Consider the following 17,218-nt stretch of genomic DNA (forward strand, 5'->3'; position numbering starts at 1 on the left):
TGATAGTGCTAAACCTCTCACTTGTACAACAGTCACTTCAAATTCCATTATATTGACAACGATGTGTGAACAGAATGTCACATATATGGGTACAAAAACAACAGGAACCTCATCAAAATCTTGGGGGGAATTTCATGTGCTCTGGAAGGGTTAGGAGATCCTACTCAACATGTAGCACCTGTTGTGTTTCTTATGAAAGTACACTATTTAAACTAAAATATTCAATTAAATGAGTTTCACAGTGTAAATAGTACCTTTGTCAGTGTAATGTTATCTTGTGATAAATAGCTAATTTAAGATTCAGTCATACTCTTGAAACTTATATCTGGTTGCAATAATAAACAAAGAAATATCTGTATGGAATGTCTTATTTATTTCTATTTATTTCTATTCATTTAATTATTATTTCATACACATATATTGCACAGTTCTTCAAATAAATATTTCATGTAACATACTACATGTATAGCAATTAACTACCAATAAATCATACACTGTGTATGTCCACATTGTAATCTGGGCTCAGTAAGCTATGTTTACATTTCATTTAATTTTATACATTTATCACTTCAACTAGAATATCATTTAACAAATCCCATACTATGAAATGGTTTAGTTTTAAACACTGTTTGTACTTTTTAAAATAAGGGCAAAAGATCTAGATAGCAATATTAGAATTGAACTTTTATCACATATCTATAAGTACATAGGAAAAATATTATAAGATGACATATTTTTATCTGGGGCCTATTTCTTTATGGATGGACAAACAGTGTTATGGATATATCTTCCTCTGTTTGATACAGTATTGGTCCTATTTCAAAAACTTTAAAATAACAATACAAATCTAACAAAATTTAAATCAAATAAAAGCATGACATAATCATAGTCCATGTACATTATACAGTATTTATTCCTTGTCTCTCTGTTTGTTCTATTGTTTGCTGAAGATTTGTATCAAACAGGTCACATCTGAAAAGACAAAAAAAAAACATTATAAAATAGAGTTATCAGCAATTTACTGTTTACCTTCTGTCCATGCAACTTATACCATCACAATAAAACACTGAATAGTTATTGCATGCACATGGAAGAGAAAATAATATGGGAGACAATCAATAAATATGTAAGTATCTAATAATCTTTGAGATATGGCATTCAGAGCTGGCCAAAGAGAAGCACCAATATTGAATTTTATTGAGAAATACACTTGGAAATTTGAATGTCTTATGATTGCTTTCAGCTAATCAAAACAGATTACATTGAAACATACATGTATTTTAGTAATTATGAAGATATACATTTAACCTTTGGGAAACTACAGATATCTAGAACTAGAGGCTCTAAAGAGCCTGTGTCGCTCACCTTGGTCTATGTGAATATTAAACTTTAGGACGCAGATGGATTCATGACAAAATTGTGTTTTGGTGATGGTGATGTGTTTGTACATCTTACTTTACTGAACATTCTTGCTGCTTACAATTATCTCTATCTATAATGAACTTATCCCAGTACTAGTTTCAGAGGAGAAGATTTTTGTAAAAAATAAGATTTACGAAAAAAGGTTAAAAATTGACTATAAAGGGCAATAACTCCTAAAGGGGTCAAATTACCATTTCGGTCATGTTGACTTATTTGTAGATCTTACTTTGCCAACATTTATTGCTTTTTACAGTTTAGCTCTATCTATAATAATATTCAAGATAATAACTAAAAACAGCAAAATTTCCTTAAAATTACCAATTCAGGGGCAGCAACCAAACAACGGGTTGTCCGATTCATCTGAAAATTTCAGGGCAGATAGATCTTGACCTGATAAACAATTTTACTTCATGTCAGATTTACTTTAATGCTTATGTTTTTGAGTTATAAGCCAAAAACTGAATTTTACCCCTATGTTCTAGTATTAGCCGTGGCGGCCATTTTGGTTGGTTGGCCGGGTCACGCCACACATTTTTTAAACTAAATACCCCAATGATGATTGTGGCCAAGTTTGGTTTAATTTGGACCATTAGTTTCAGAGGAGAAGATTTTTGTAAAAGATTACTAAGATTTACGAAAAATGGTTAAAAATTGACTATAAAGGGCAATAACTCCTAAAGGGGTCAACTGACCATTTCGGTCATGTTGACTTATTTGTAAATCTTACTTTGCTGAACATTATTGCTGTTTACAGTTTATCTCTATCTATAATAATATTCAAGATAATAACCAAAAACAGCAAAATTTCCTTATATTACCAATTCAGGGGCAGCAACCAAACAACGGGTTGTCAGATTCATCTGAAAATTTCAGGGCAGATAGATCTTGACCTGATAATCAATTTTACATCTGTCAGATTTGCTCTAAATGCTTTGGTTTTTGAGTTATAAGCCAAAAACTGAATTTTACCCCTATGTTCTATTTTTAGCTGTGGCGGCCATCTTGGTTGGTTGGCCGGGTCACGCCACACATTTTTTTAACTAGATACCCCAATGATGATTGTGGCCAAGTTTGGTTTAATTTGGCCCAGTAGTTTCAGAGGAGAAGATTTTTGTAAAAGATTACTAAGATTTACGAAAAATGGTTAAAAATTGACTATAAAGGGCAATAACTCCTAAAGGGGTCAACTGACCATTTCGGTCATGTTGACTTATTTGTAGATCTTACTTTGCTGAACATTATTGCTGTTTACAGTTTATCTCTATCTATAATAATATTCAAGATAATAACCAAAAACAGCAAAATTTCCTTAAAATTACCAATTCAGGGGCAGCAACCCAACAACGGGTTGTCCGATTCATCTGCAAATTTCAGGGCAGATAGATCTTGACCTGATAAACAATTTTACCCCTGTCAGATTTGCTCTAAATGCTTTGGTTTTTGAGTTATAAGCCAAAAACTGAATTTTACCCCTATGTTCTATTTTTAGACATGGCGGCCATCTTGGTTGGTTGGCCGGGTCACGCCACACATTTTTTAAACTAGATACCCCAATGATGATTGTGGCCAAGTTTGGTTTAATTTGCCCCAGCAGTTTCAGAGGAGAAGATTTTTGTAAAAGTTAACGACGACGGACGACGACGACGGACGACGGACGCCGGACGCCGGACGCCGGACGCCAAGTGATGAGAAAAGCTCACTTGGCCCTTCGGGCCAGGTGAGCTAAAAATCAACAACTAATCCATTAAATTTGTCCCAATGCTAGAGCCCAGTAACAAGGAGGATCTTTTAATTATAGAATATAACTAACTGTTAACTTCCTTACCTTATAGGCATATCCAAGGAATAAAATGGATTTTTTAAAGCAAAGTCAGCATAAATCTCATAAAGTCTTTTAATAAACACATCAACACCAGTTTGTCTAGGATCTGCTATCACAATAAATTTTATTCCTGTAAAATAAAATATTTTATCATGATAATAGTTGAAAAACTAAATTTCAACTATAATAAAGACCAACCGCAATTTCTTTAATACATGTGTTTAAACTTGTAATGTCATGGAAAATTCCCATACAGTCATTTCTGTGTCATTTGGTCTCTTGTGAAGAGTTGTCTCATTGGCAATCATACCACATCTTCATTTTTTTTATTTATACATGTTTCAGTGAAGAATGCAAAGATTTTGGTTAATTTCAAACAAACTTTTGCACCAGCAAATATTAAACACATTCATATCAACTAATTTAAACAAACTTATTTATCTCCGATATTTCATCTCTTTAATTTCACCATTTGCAAATCTAGTAGTTAAATGAGTAAAGATCCACATTTTAACTATTAAAGTGAATATTTTTAATATTAGCATTATTTTAATCCTGAAAGTCGCAAAAATTAATGGCTTGTGAAATTAGTTGGTTTACAGTAGATAATTTGTGTTTATGAAACATTTATTTGGTACTGACATGTGCTCCATATTCTACTCACAAAAATAAGTCAAATGATGAAATTTTTGTTCACTTGTAGTCTAATTAATTAATGCAGGTCTACCTAATTAGCAACAAGAAGTGTCAAAAAGTGACAGGAAGCATCAAGAAGCGACAAGAAGCGTCAAGAAGCAACAAGAAGAATAATTTTGGCAACAAGAAGACTGTTTAGTAACGAGAAACAATTTTTTTAATTAAATATAAAGAATATACGGGCAGAATTAAATTGATTATATTGATCGATGAAGAAATTAAACATTTGTAAGGCCTAGAAGGAAAGGGATTGTTTAGTTTTTCATTAAATATAAAGAATATGTTTAAGATAATGTATGTATCTGTTTTCAGCAACGACAGAGTATGAATAAACGAATAGAGATAAATATAGAGTGGGCATAATAGAATATAATCTCTTGATTCATTTGCTTAATGGTATGCTCTAACTGTACTCTTGTTATGACAATGCGATGCTTTCTGACATTTTTGTTGAAACCATGTTTCACATTTTTCACAAAACACACCATGGGCACATTTGAGTGCAGTTTTTTAAGCAGTTACCACAGGGATGTGACATTTTTAGAGTGTAAGATTATTATTGCAGGTTATAACTTCCCTTATTTTTTCCTTTGCCCAAGAGGAAAACCCTTATCCTAAGGGATTTAGATTGACACGGCGATGTGGAACATCAAATGATATTAACGAGGCGTGTGTCCCTTGTTTTATTGCTACAATAACATTCAATTAGCACCTTCAACTTTGTACATGCATCAGACTATACAATTGCACGCGTCAGACTATACAATTGCACGGCCAGAATATACAATCATTTTAAAAAGTGAACACCTGTTGAAAACTCAAAATTTATTTATTAATTTTCTTTAATCTTCAATCAACATGATAAATATCATTAAATGATGCAATACACTAAATAAAGTGATGAAAATTATTCACATTTTAATTTTGTTTACCTCTTGTTTGATTTCAGTTCTTTGTATTTCACAATTCGTGTCTATATTTTCTGGACAATGATGCACAAATAATGCATTTTGCAAGTTTATTATATATTTTACAAAGAGAGTTTTAAAAAACAAATTATAAGATAAATATATTATTGTTCTAAAACACAAGTAAAAGTAATAGCATATATATTACGACAGGGTAAAAGTAATACTTGCTGTTATACATAATAAATAATAAAATATCATGAAAATAAATGTAGCAATTAGATCTATGTTTCATTTTTTTTCTATCAATATTAACCTTCTTGTCACTAAAATTGGTTTCTTTTGCATATCATTTTAATAGTTATTTGGAATAAGTAATTTTTATAAAAAAAAAATTCTTGTCGCTAAAAAGTTTCTTGTCGCTTCTTGACACTTCTTGTCCCTAATTAGTGAGACCGATTAATGCTATCTCTTGACAACCAAGTTTATGTGAATATTTTTAACATTTAAAATTCCTTACTGTTTAATATTTACATATACATGATATACAGAGATCAATTATCTTTAAATAAAAGATTCATTTCATATAAAGTAAAAAGATTCATTTTTCGAAAGTTTATAAATATAACAACAAGAGTGCACACACTGAAATGTCTCGCCTTCTTTACTAATCATTGATATTATGTTGATAGTCCTAAGTATAAAGCGTTATTACAACTGTCACATAAACTTAACATTAAACAAGATAGTTAAACAAAGACCAATGAACCATGCCAGGCAGACATGTACAGCTAACAATGCTTCCATACAACAAATATAGTTGACCTATTACTTAGTTTAAGAAAAATAGACCAAAACACAAAAGTTTAACACTGTCCAATGAACCGTGCAATTGAGGTCATGGTCAAATAAAACCTGCGGGACTGACATATAGATCATAATATATTTCCATACACCAAATATAGTTGACCTTTGGCATATAATATTAGATAAAAAGATCAAAACTTAAAAACTTAACTTTGACCACTGAACCATGAAAATGAGGTCAAGGTAAGATGACATCTGCCTGCTAGACATGTACACCTTACAATCATTCCATACAACAAATATAGAAGACCTATTGCATAAAGTATGAGAAAAACAGACCAAAACACAAAAACGTAACTATAACCACTGAACCATGAAAATGAGGTCAAGGTCAGATGACACCTGCCAGTTGGACATGTACACCTTCCAGTCCTTCCATACACCAAATATACTAGCCCTATTGCTTATAGTATCTGAGATATGGACTTGACCACCAAAACTTAACCTTGTTCACTGATCCATGAAATGAGGTCGAGGTCAAGTGAAAACTGTCTGACGGGCATGAGGACCTTGCAAGGTACGCACATACCAAATATAGTTATCCTATTACTTATAATAAGAGAGAATTCAACGTTACAAAAATTCTGAACTTTTTTTTCAAGTGGTCACTGAACCATGAAAATGAGGTCAAGGACATTGGACATGTGACTGACGGAAACTTCGTAACATGAGGCATCTATATACAAAATATGAAGCATCCAGGTCTTCCACCTTCTAAAATATATAGCTTTTAAGAAGTGAGCTAACACCGCCGCCGTAGCCGCCGCCGGATCACTATCCCTATGTCGAGCTTTCTGCAACAAAAGTTGCAGGCTCGACAATAAATTACCTGTCATTGTCTGATGACAGTGAAGTTTAAATACATCTGTCTCCAATAACTCTATACCAGAAGATCTAGGCTCTGGAGAAAGCTGGGAACCAATCGTAAATAATCTGGAAAAAATAAATTACAAACAAATCTATTATCTATATAGCTATCAATGCCAAAGGACATAGGAGTCAGGCTTCACAGATACTGTGTATAATCTGATTTAAATATCAAAACCCATGTTTGGAACAGATATTATTAAAATGCTGGAGAATAAAAAAAAATTTCAAAATTTTTTCAAAATTTTTTTAACTTCAAAACCATAGCATATTCAACATAGCAGAAAAATATTATAATTCAACTTGTCTGGTACTGGTTGACCCTGGTCAGAGACAAAATAGGAATCTATATAATCAGAAAAGGGTAGAAACTGTGATTTAAAGCAAACATGAAGACAAAAAATGCAAAAACAAACAAAACAAAGAAGAACAGCTCACTTGACCCTTTAAGGGGGCTCGCGGGTCTAAATCAAATTTTTTTTATTTAATATAGGATTTCTCTATATTTTTCTATAAATGAACTTTATCTTATTCGTGTTATACTTAATAGAAAAATGAAATAAAAAATGGGCTCACAGTTCATTTACGCTCACAATCTGCCTTCGAAAGAAGCATACATTTTTGTTAATGTCCTTTTTTCTGTTGAACTAATAGCAGAAATAGCGGTAATATCGAACATTTGTTGAAATAAAAAAAGAACTAAAATTGCAGAAATCGCTTAATTTTTACAATTATTTAGTTTATGTACAGCTTATTCGAAAACAACAATAAAAAATATAGGTCACCGAAGAGTTAAAAAAGATATTTCAATTCTAATGCCAAAATATGGCATTTTTGCACCAAAGGGAGATAATTTTGAGCTTTTTCAATGATATCTACATTTTAAAAGTCACCTGGGGCCAACATGAATTGATTTTTGGGAATGAATTTTGTACCATATGATAAAGTAACAACTACTAAAGGTAATAAATAAAATTTGTAATGAAATATTAAAGTTTAATTTTTTTCTGAAAATCTTATACCTGCGAGCCACCTTAAGCTACCTAATGTTTATGCACATGATATACTGTCAATTCAGAAATTAATGGGAGGTTTTTATTATTGCGAATAATGCGACAGAGTTGAAAGCGCAATAATTTAAACTCCCATTTTGAAATATTTCATATGAATTAAACAGGATTGTTCTCAAAATCTTAAGAATTAAAATCACATTTGGAAGTTTAAAATGACGAAATCGCAATCATAAATGCACGCAACAATTTCTGAATTTACAGGAACGTGATACAGTAAGTTAAACTTTACCAGTAACACTAAAAGACTAGAATACTTACGAATGAAACATGCTAGCCAACATAATTTTTTATACTTACGAATGAAACATGCTAGCCAACATAATTTTTTCATTTGTTGATAATTTTTGCCTTCCAAATTTGATGTTAATGGGGTAATTTTCTGCTGAGGATAAAACTTCTAAGATTTCTCTGCCGTCTTGCAAATATCTGCCTTCTGCAATAATACCATTAATTCCAAGTACACAATGACCAACTGAAATGAGAAGATGGTAAATGTTGCTGATCTGTTATGACAAAACTTGTTTGTCTGTTGTTAATAATTTTGTAATAGGGGATCCTGAAATCACATGCTAAGTAATAAGAGTCCATGAATGACATTGACTGACATGAGGTATAAAATAATATTCATCTTTATTCATAAAATAAAAAAAATGCATACACATATATTCCATGCTTTCACATAATTTTAAAATGACTCTATGAATTCCTTCTTTAAAAAATCACTCATATAAATTTTTATGCAAGTATTTAAATTACTTTTGGCTTCAAATAAGACTGTACTAATAACTTTATTTGGCCGAAAACATAAATCTTTATATACATTTCTTTACAATAATATAAAGAACAAATAACAATGCATATAATATATAAAAATACTAAATACTTATTCAGTTAATTTAGGATAATACACATAATGGTGGGCCACAAAAATTAAATATCCCCTGTATAAGTTACTGATGCAAAATATGCAAAAATTAAATGAATAAAAATCAAAAAATATTTTTTAAACAATATAAACTAGAGGCTCTCAAGAGATTGTGTCGCTCACTTGTTACTGTATTTACTGATGTCGGCCATCTTGGTTGGTAGGCAGGGTCATTTGACATTTAGAAAAGAAGATTTTTGTACAATAACTCCTTAAGGGGTTCTCTGACAATTTTGGTCATTTGACTTATTTGTAGATCGTACTTTGCTGAACATTATTGCTGTTTACAGTTTATCTCTATCTATAATAGTATTCAAGATAATAACCAAAAACTGCAAAATTTCCTATAAATTACCAAATTTAGGGCAGCAACCCAACAACAGGTTGTAGGATTCATCTGAAAATTTGTGAGGTGATAGATCTTATTCTGATGGACATTTAAATCTTGAAAGATTTGCCCTAAATGTCTTAGTTTCAAAGATATAAAGCAATCAAAGAGCTGAAAGCTCTGAGGAAAAATGACGCCACTGCCTCTGATATTGAGATATTTTTTATGCAAGTCTTGATTTTCACATACCGTAATAAGGTGAACATCGCAACATGTCTCGTAAGCATATAATTGACATTTGTATATGAGTGTGTGAAGTAAAGATGACAACTAACTGGTTTTTTTTTAATACAAATGATTAGGTCAAGAGTCAAGACTACCTAAATGATCTACAGTATCCAATGACTACTGGCTGTTTTTTTTTGTACAGATAAATAGGTCAAGAATACTGGAATGATCTACAATATCCAATGATTACTAGCTGTTCTCTTGTACTAATAAATAGGTCAAGACTATTTATATGATCTACAATATCCAATGACTACTGGCTGTTCTTTCATGTCTTTTGTACGTTCTAAATAAAGACTACCTGAATGATCTAAAGTATTCTAAGTAATGTGTATATTTTTTTTCTTGCAATTACATTTTTCTAAATCAAGAAACAGACTACTAGTATCCTTTCAAACCAAATGATTATGAAGAGCCTGTTGTAATAAGCTCTTATACCCCACTTGTCCTATAACATCTGACTTCCCATTCTTATTCAATGTTTAACGTTTTTATACCAGTTATACTGATATTTTCATTTTTTTAAATTTTTGAATGCGAAGTGTGACACATTGATAGTAAAAAAAATTATAAGAACAGTAAATAGAAATAGTAAATAATGCTCCTGAGGTCATATGTTATAGGACTAATTACCCACATACATGTACTCATTATATAAGTTACTAGTGACATACACAAATGTATGTTATTTCTGTTACTTGAAGCAAATTCTTTTTCTGTAGATTTACACAATATTGTTATACTTTTTTTATTTCACATTGAAGATAAGACAAATAGGGATACTCCTTTGATTTTTTTATTTCATGTCAATCAGGTCCCTTTATATGATACTTGAAACCACTTCTCTGCCATATTGATATTTTATAACAACTCTGCCCATGACCCATATAATTTGATATTCATTCTTTAACCATATATCATAGTAAGCTAGTTTTTTATTTTACACTAATTCACAATCTTTCATGTTAACTTTTGTCTCCATTTAAGTTTATGCCATTGAACCATCATGGTATTAAACACAATTTCAAGTAATTATGCTGTTATAGTGGGTCACCATATATTCATCTTGGGTGGCATTCCAGTTATCATGGTTATTGAAATTTGTGTCAGATTGGATAATGAACTAGACCTTTAGGAATTGATCTCATAATTTAATATGGAGCCATCGTATGCGACCACTACCCGGTAACAAAAATAAACATGTCAAGCGGCAAAATTTATCACCAGAGATTACAAGTCAAAAGAGGATGGATAAGTCTCCAAAATGTTTGCCAAACTGGAACTACAACAAGATCTCCAGACAAGGATGAACAAGGCGTTGAAGCCAAAGTTAGTATTTATGTACAAAGAAGTTGAGGGGCTGATTCACGCTATTGAACCAGACGAATTCCTCTTAAAAGCATGTCCGAAGAGAACCATAACTGCTGAGAAATTCAAAGAATACCACGAAATAATTATTATGGAAAAGCAAGTAAAGTATTACTCTTAATGTGAGTGTATTGACATTCCGCCAAGTTAAACTCCATACAATATTCAAACTCACTTTAGGGCCTTAATAATAGGGTACAAGTCAAATCGGCACCTGGTCAAATCGACACCCATAGAAAAAGTCAAATCAGCACCTGGTTAAATCGACATCTAGTCAAATCGGCACCTATTTAAAGTCAATTAGGCATCCAATAATATATATAAATAATTCAACCCTTAAAAATGTGAATAAACATGATAAATTTAGGTTAATATTTCTGGCCAACCCCTTCCTTATCTACCTCTTCTTGGGTAAATACTGTAAAAATTTCTGGACAACCCATTCCTTATTTTTACTGTTTTTGCATGAAATACTGTTAAAAATATATATTAAAAAAATCTAACATGTGTGCCGAATTGACTATATCAAGTGTCGATTTAACCAGGTGCCAATTTGACTAGATGCCGATTTGACTACACCGGGTGCCGAATTGACCAGGTGCCGATTTAACCAAGTGCCGATTTGACTAGAATTCCGTAAGACAGTGATCGCATGCCGAATCAGCTAGACGACACTGTTGTGTATGCATCAAACGTAGAGAGCTTCAAATCTGTTCTCCAGCCCCGCCAATACATTGCAATAAAACTGTTGTATTAAAGCCAGCATCGATATCGACAATTTATTCACTTGTCATACAGATAGTCTGTTACCGACTCTACTGTTGTAACTTTGTAAACAAAGATTGAGTCAAATTTCCGGTACTTCGATCTGTCTTATAACCAGTAGAAAGTGGACAAACACGGACTCATTATATTTTCTTATAAAAAGGCAGTTGTTTGTAAAAAGAAAAGACTGTCAAGTTTTCCATGATTAATCATATATCGTTAATGTTTTAACAATGTTTTAGTTTTACTTCACATAATCAATAAAGTTATAAAAATAGATTTATGAGTATCTTAACAACATTGGTTGGTACACTTGGATCTTTTTGGTAATAAGAAGGACCGGAGGTATGTAAACTGGTTCCCGGTTGATTACTACACAAAAATGATAATACAAGCAAATTCCAGTTTGTATGTAAAATAGTAAATACGAAACCAAGCATGGTAGATGGAGAAATGTAATGGAAAGTAAATACGAACCAAGCGCGGTAGGCAGAGAAATGTAATGGAAGTTCAGTTCACTAGTATCGGAAACATGCGGCTGAAAGCGTCATTTTCCAAAAACTGCATTTAACCACTATGTTCTAATTTTAGCCATGTCGGCCATTTTGTTTGGTAGGTGGGGTCATCGGATACATTTTTTGAACTATATATCACAATTATGATTGTGGCCAAGTTAGTTTAAATTTGGCCCAGTAGTTTCAAAAAGAAGATTTTTGTACTAGTTACAAAAAAATGACGAAAAAGTTGTCAAAAATTGACTATAAAGGGCAATAACTCCTTAAGGGGTTGACTGACAATTTTGGTCATGTTGACTTATTTGTAGGTCTTATTTTGCTGAACATTATCGCTGTTTACAGTTTATCTCTATCTATAATAGTATTCAAGATAAAAACCAAAAACTGCAAAATTTCCTTAAAATTACCAATTCAGGGGCAGCAACCCAACAACAGGTTGTCCGATTTGTCTGAAAATTTCAGGGCAGATAGATCTTGACCTGATCAACAATTTTACTCCTGTCAGATTTGCTCTAAATGCTTTGGTTTTAAAGATATAAGCCAAAATATATATTTTACCCCTGCGTTCTATTTTTAGCCATGGCGCCCATCTTGGTTTGATGGCCAGGTCATCGGACACATTTTTAAACTAGATACCCAAAGGATGATTGTGGCCATGTTTGGTTAAATTTGGCCCAGTAGTTTCAGAGGAGAAGATTTTTGTAAAAGTTTAAGTACGCTGGACAACGGACGATGGACGACGGATGCCAAGTGATGAGAAAAGCTCACTTGACCTTTCAGGTCAGGTGAGCTAAAAAGGGGGGGAGGGATGGGAAATTTCTTGATTTGATTAATCTAAAGAATTCTAATGTAATGACTAGGAAAAGGAATTCACTTTAAAACTAAAGGTGGAGTAAACACATATCAAAATCAGTTAAACGAGAATATCAAATGATCAGCAAAAGGGGGGCAACTAGAACATATTTCACATCGTAAAAACCAAAAAATAAACTTGTTTCAATATTTGACAGGTCAAAGATTAATAAGAATAATCATTCAGAAAAACAAGAGTGCACACGCTGAAATGTCTCGCCTTCTATACTAATCATTGATATTATGCTGATAGTCCTAAGTATAAAGCTAAGCTTTAATTACAACTGTCACATAAACTTAACATTAACCAAGATAACTAAACAAAGACCAATGAACCTTGAAAATGAGGTCAAGGTCAGATGAACCATGCCAGGCAGACATGTACAGCTAACAATGCTTCTATACAACATATATAGGTGACCATGTTGACCCATTACTTATAGTTTAAGAAAAATAGACCAAAACACAAAAACTTAACACTGTGCAATGAACCGTGAAAATGAGGTCACGGTCAAATAAAACATGCACGACTGACATAAAGATCATAAAATATTTCCATACACCAAATATAGTTGACCTATGGCATATATAGTATTAGATAAAAAGACCAAAACTCAAAAACTTAACTTTGACCACTGAACCATGAAAATGAGGTCAAGGTCACATGACATCTGCCCGATAGACATGTACACCTTACAATCATTCCATACCACAAATATAGTAGACCTATTGCATATAGTATGAGAAAAACAGACCAAAACACAAAAATTTAACTATAACCATTGAACCATGAAAATGAGGTCAAGGTCAGATGACACCTGCCAGTTGGACATGTACACCTGACAGTCCTTCCATACACCGAATATACTACCCCTATTGTTTATAGTATCTGAGATATGGACTTGACCACCAAAACTTAACCTTGTTCACTGATCCATGAAATGAGGTCGAGGTCAAGTGAAAACTGTCTGATAGACATGAGGACCTTGCAAGGTACGCACATATCAAATATAGTTATCCTATTACTTATAATAAGAGAGAATTCAACATTACAAAAAAATTGAACTTTTTTTTCAAGTGGTCACTGAACCATGAAAATGAGGTCAAGGACATTGGACATGTGACTGACGGTAACTTTGTAACATGAAGCATTTATATACAAAGTATGAAGCATCCAGGTCTTCCACCTTCTAAAATATAAAGCTTTTAAGAAGTGAGCTAATGCCGCCGCCGCCACCGGATCACTATCCCTATGTCGAGCTTTCTGCAACAAAAGTTGCAGGCTCAACAAAAACTGGAAGTTTTTGTCTGAATAGAACTTATTACCAAGTTATGTTAAATTGTTTAAGATACAGTGAAAAATAAATAAACAAGTGTTAATGGTGGTATGTTGTAAGTTTTCCCATTACATCAATGTCATTCAGACTCTCTGGACTTTACGTATGAAATCTAATAAGATCAGAAAACTCTGAGAAACTATAGACCCTGATACCCAATTCTGGGCCTAAACTAATTTTTCAAATACTTGCGAGAAATTACCAAGAGAAATGGTGCAACGTACAACAGTCAGGGGACTTACTTAAATGAGTGATTTTCTAAATCACTGATTCAAGTAACATTATTTCAACAAAGGTTGAAAGTTAGAGTTGTCTTTCTTTAATAATCACCTATTTAAGTACATGTAGTACAAATTAATCACTAGAAGAAGTGATTTAATTTTATTGTAGCTTTAAATATAGAATACTAATGATCCAGGGACTGATTTCTAAGATTATCAGAACCAACATCTGTGTTGATAGGATGACCAAGTCATTTCAGGTGATGACCTTGTACTGAATCTAGGATAATGACATAAAAATCACTTGTTTAAGTATCATACCTTAATTTCCTTCCCAAAAATCACTTATTTAAGTATCATTATTTTAATAACCACCACTAATTTCAACACCCCGAACAGCAGTCTTCACGTTGAACTGCTAAATCTACAGGCCCGCAGCTCAATTTTTGAAAATTTTTAGTTAGATTCTGTTGGCCTGTAAGTCTGATTTTTACAGGCCCGAGAGCAATTTTACCAGCCTAGGCTGCCTAGGCTGCCTGGGCTGCCACTCGTCGTGAAGGCTGGAACAGTGAAATTTTTATCGCAAACAGTAGAATTTTATTATATAATCTGAGAGATGAAACCTTGAACTTCACAGGAAAAATACTCCCACTGCTGGGAAAAATCTGTTAAAAAAGTATCAGTTCATTATGTAAAACCATTATAATAGTATTTTTTCAACTAAAATAGAATTTGCAGCTAAATGGCAGCATTAAAGGCATAAACCTTGCTACTTAAAAGAAGCAAAAAGGTATATTTTTTCAATTTTACCAATGAAAAGATATTATTTAAACCTATAATATGTCAAGTATGTGTTTAAAATAATTTTTTAAAACTACAAAATCACATTTTGTGACAAAACTTTGAATCTGCTACTTAAATAAGTGATTTTAAAATCACTTATTAAAGTAAGTCCCCTGACAGTATATAGTCAGTATACAGTACAATCTTGAGAGACAAGTTGTGTCAATTATTGACCTTAGGATCAGAATCAGGATCAGACCTTACAATAAAATTTGACCAATCAACAATTGAAGTATATGAAGAGAGTGGGAAGATACCTTTTACTGTGAGTCGTATGTTTCCAATCTGGCTTCGGTAGACGAAATAATTATGATTGACAAGCTTAGGTACATTAGGATGATTCTGACAACAAAAGTAGGCGTGTTATACATCATGGTGTAGAAAAATCAATTGAGATTAAGGTTTATGTACCCTTCTGTAGCCATTTTTGTACGAACTTTTCAAACTTCAATTGTATCAAAACTACAGATATTATGAATAATAGAGATAGGCCATTTTGTACATATTCCAAGGGGAAACTTGATGCAAAGCATTATTTTTTACTGTTCCATTGCATTTAATAGAAAAAGAGGACTTTGTGGCAAATAAATCAAGATTTTTATAGAAAATCCACAGCCTTTATCCTTGTACTCTCATATTTGGCAATTTGATGACTGATAGATATAGGATTTTTGCATGCAGTGCTAGCATTGATTTCCTTAAAACAAGTTTATAAATGTAGTTATTGGTTAAGACAAGTATAAATATGGCCAAAATCAAGTACACCTTTTAGGGTGCGCTCGACTTTAGTGACTCAGCACGAGGTGTTTTGGAATTTACAGGTTACTTAGAACCTTTTGTAAAAAATAAACACTAGCACATCATAGAAAATCAAGTGAGTAATTTATGTTTCAAATTTTATAACAAAAATCTCTGTATTAAAGGCTGTGGATTTTCTATAAAAATCTTGATTTATTTGCCACAAAGTCCTCTTTTTCTATCAAATGCAATGAAACAGTAAAAAATAATGCTTTGCATCAAGTTTCCCCTTGGAACATGTACTAAATGGCCTATCTCTATTATTTATTATATCTTTAGTTTTGATACAACTGAGGTTTGAAAAATTTGTACAAAAATGGCTACAGAAGGGTACATAAACCTTAACCAGATAACAAGGTTTAGTTGGGTTGACAACCGAGAAATCGGCATATAAGGGGCTAATTGTGCGACCGGCTGACATTTTTCAAAAATGCGAGTTAAGTACTTTGTGATATATTATATACAAAAATGTCAATGCCTGTCATAGTAGCTGCCTTTAAGTTGCAGCCTGCAATGGATTTGTCTGTATTTTTTTATTATACATTTGACACAACTATGATTTATATAAATAATGATTATTTAAGCTTAATACTACAGTTTGACATCCTGTCAATCACCTTTAATCCCATCACATTCTCCAAATGCAACTACCACCTTATCATCATAAATTTTCAACATTAAATTGAGAGGGTATGCAAATGTTTTCTCCAATTCTGGTCGGGTATTGTTATGGTCAAACTGGTAAATTAAACCACCAGCCTTATTTATTATGTATACACTAAATATTGCCATTGCTCAGTATTTTCAGTTCATCATCTCATTTTTCGCTTTCTGTAATTGCAATCAGGGGAAACAATCCTTGTTGTGATCGATGCCTAGGGACAGTCCACATGCTGGATTGTTTCCTGAGCGAACTACTTAAAATACATCTAAATCCTGAAATGTTTCAAACAGTAACGCACCATAACTTTCTGAAAAATATTAACAAGATTCGTAAAATCTTAGCAAAATTTGTTCCATACCTTTCTTTTTGTTGTTGCAAATTCCAAAAGCCAAAAGAAGGGTTTAATATTCTATTAAATAAGAAATATTAGTAATGAACGGATGAACTCTATTATTCTGAAATCCGTCGAAAAATAAACACATTTTATCACTGACTGACAACAGGGGCAAACACATTTTGCAATAAAAAGTTAAACAATTATAAGGCTATGTTAAAAACCATAATGCTGGGACTAAAAAGGAAATGCACATATCGCAATAAAACATACAAATCATGATCAGTTACTGTATATTAGGACAGGGGAAGTGTTAACAGAAATT

General features: G+C 32.4%; 1 protein-coding gene across 1 annotated transcript; it reads right to left on the bottom strand.

Annotated features, from left to right (window-relative positions):
* Nucleotides 1–356: 356 nt before the first annotated feature.
* Nucleotides 357–16,740, bottom strand: LOC139501641 (trafficking protein particle complex subunit 4-like). The gene is made up of 5 exons (XM_071290771.1): nt 16,513–16,740; nt 7,953–8,127; nt 6,545–6,648; nt 3,248–3,374; nt 357–972 (listed from the first exon to the last, which is right to left on the bottom strand). Exons 1-5 carry the CDS (start codon nt 16,685–16,687, stop codon nt 900–902), a joined length of 654 nt encoding a protein of 217 aa, XP_071146872.1. The 5' UTR covers nt 16,688–16,740; the 3' UTR covers nt 357–899.
* Between the last annotated feature and the right edge of the window lie 478 nt (nt 16,741–17,218).

The sequence above is a fragment of the Mytilus edulis genome, chromosome 13, assembly GCF_963676685.1.
Source record: "Mytilus edulis chromosome 13, xbMytEdul2.2, whole genome shotgun sequence".
Taxonomy (NCBI): domain Eukaryota; kingdom Metazoa; phylum Mollusca; class Bivalvia; order Mytilida; family Mytilidae; genus Mytilus; species Mytilus edulis.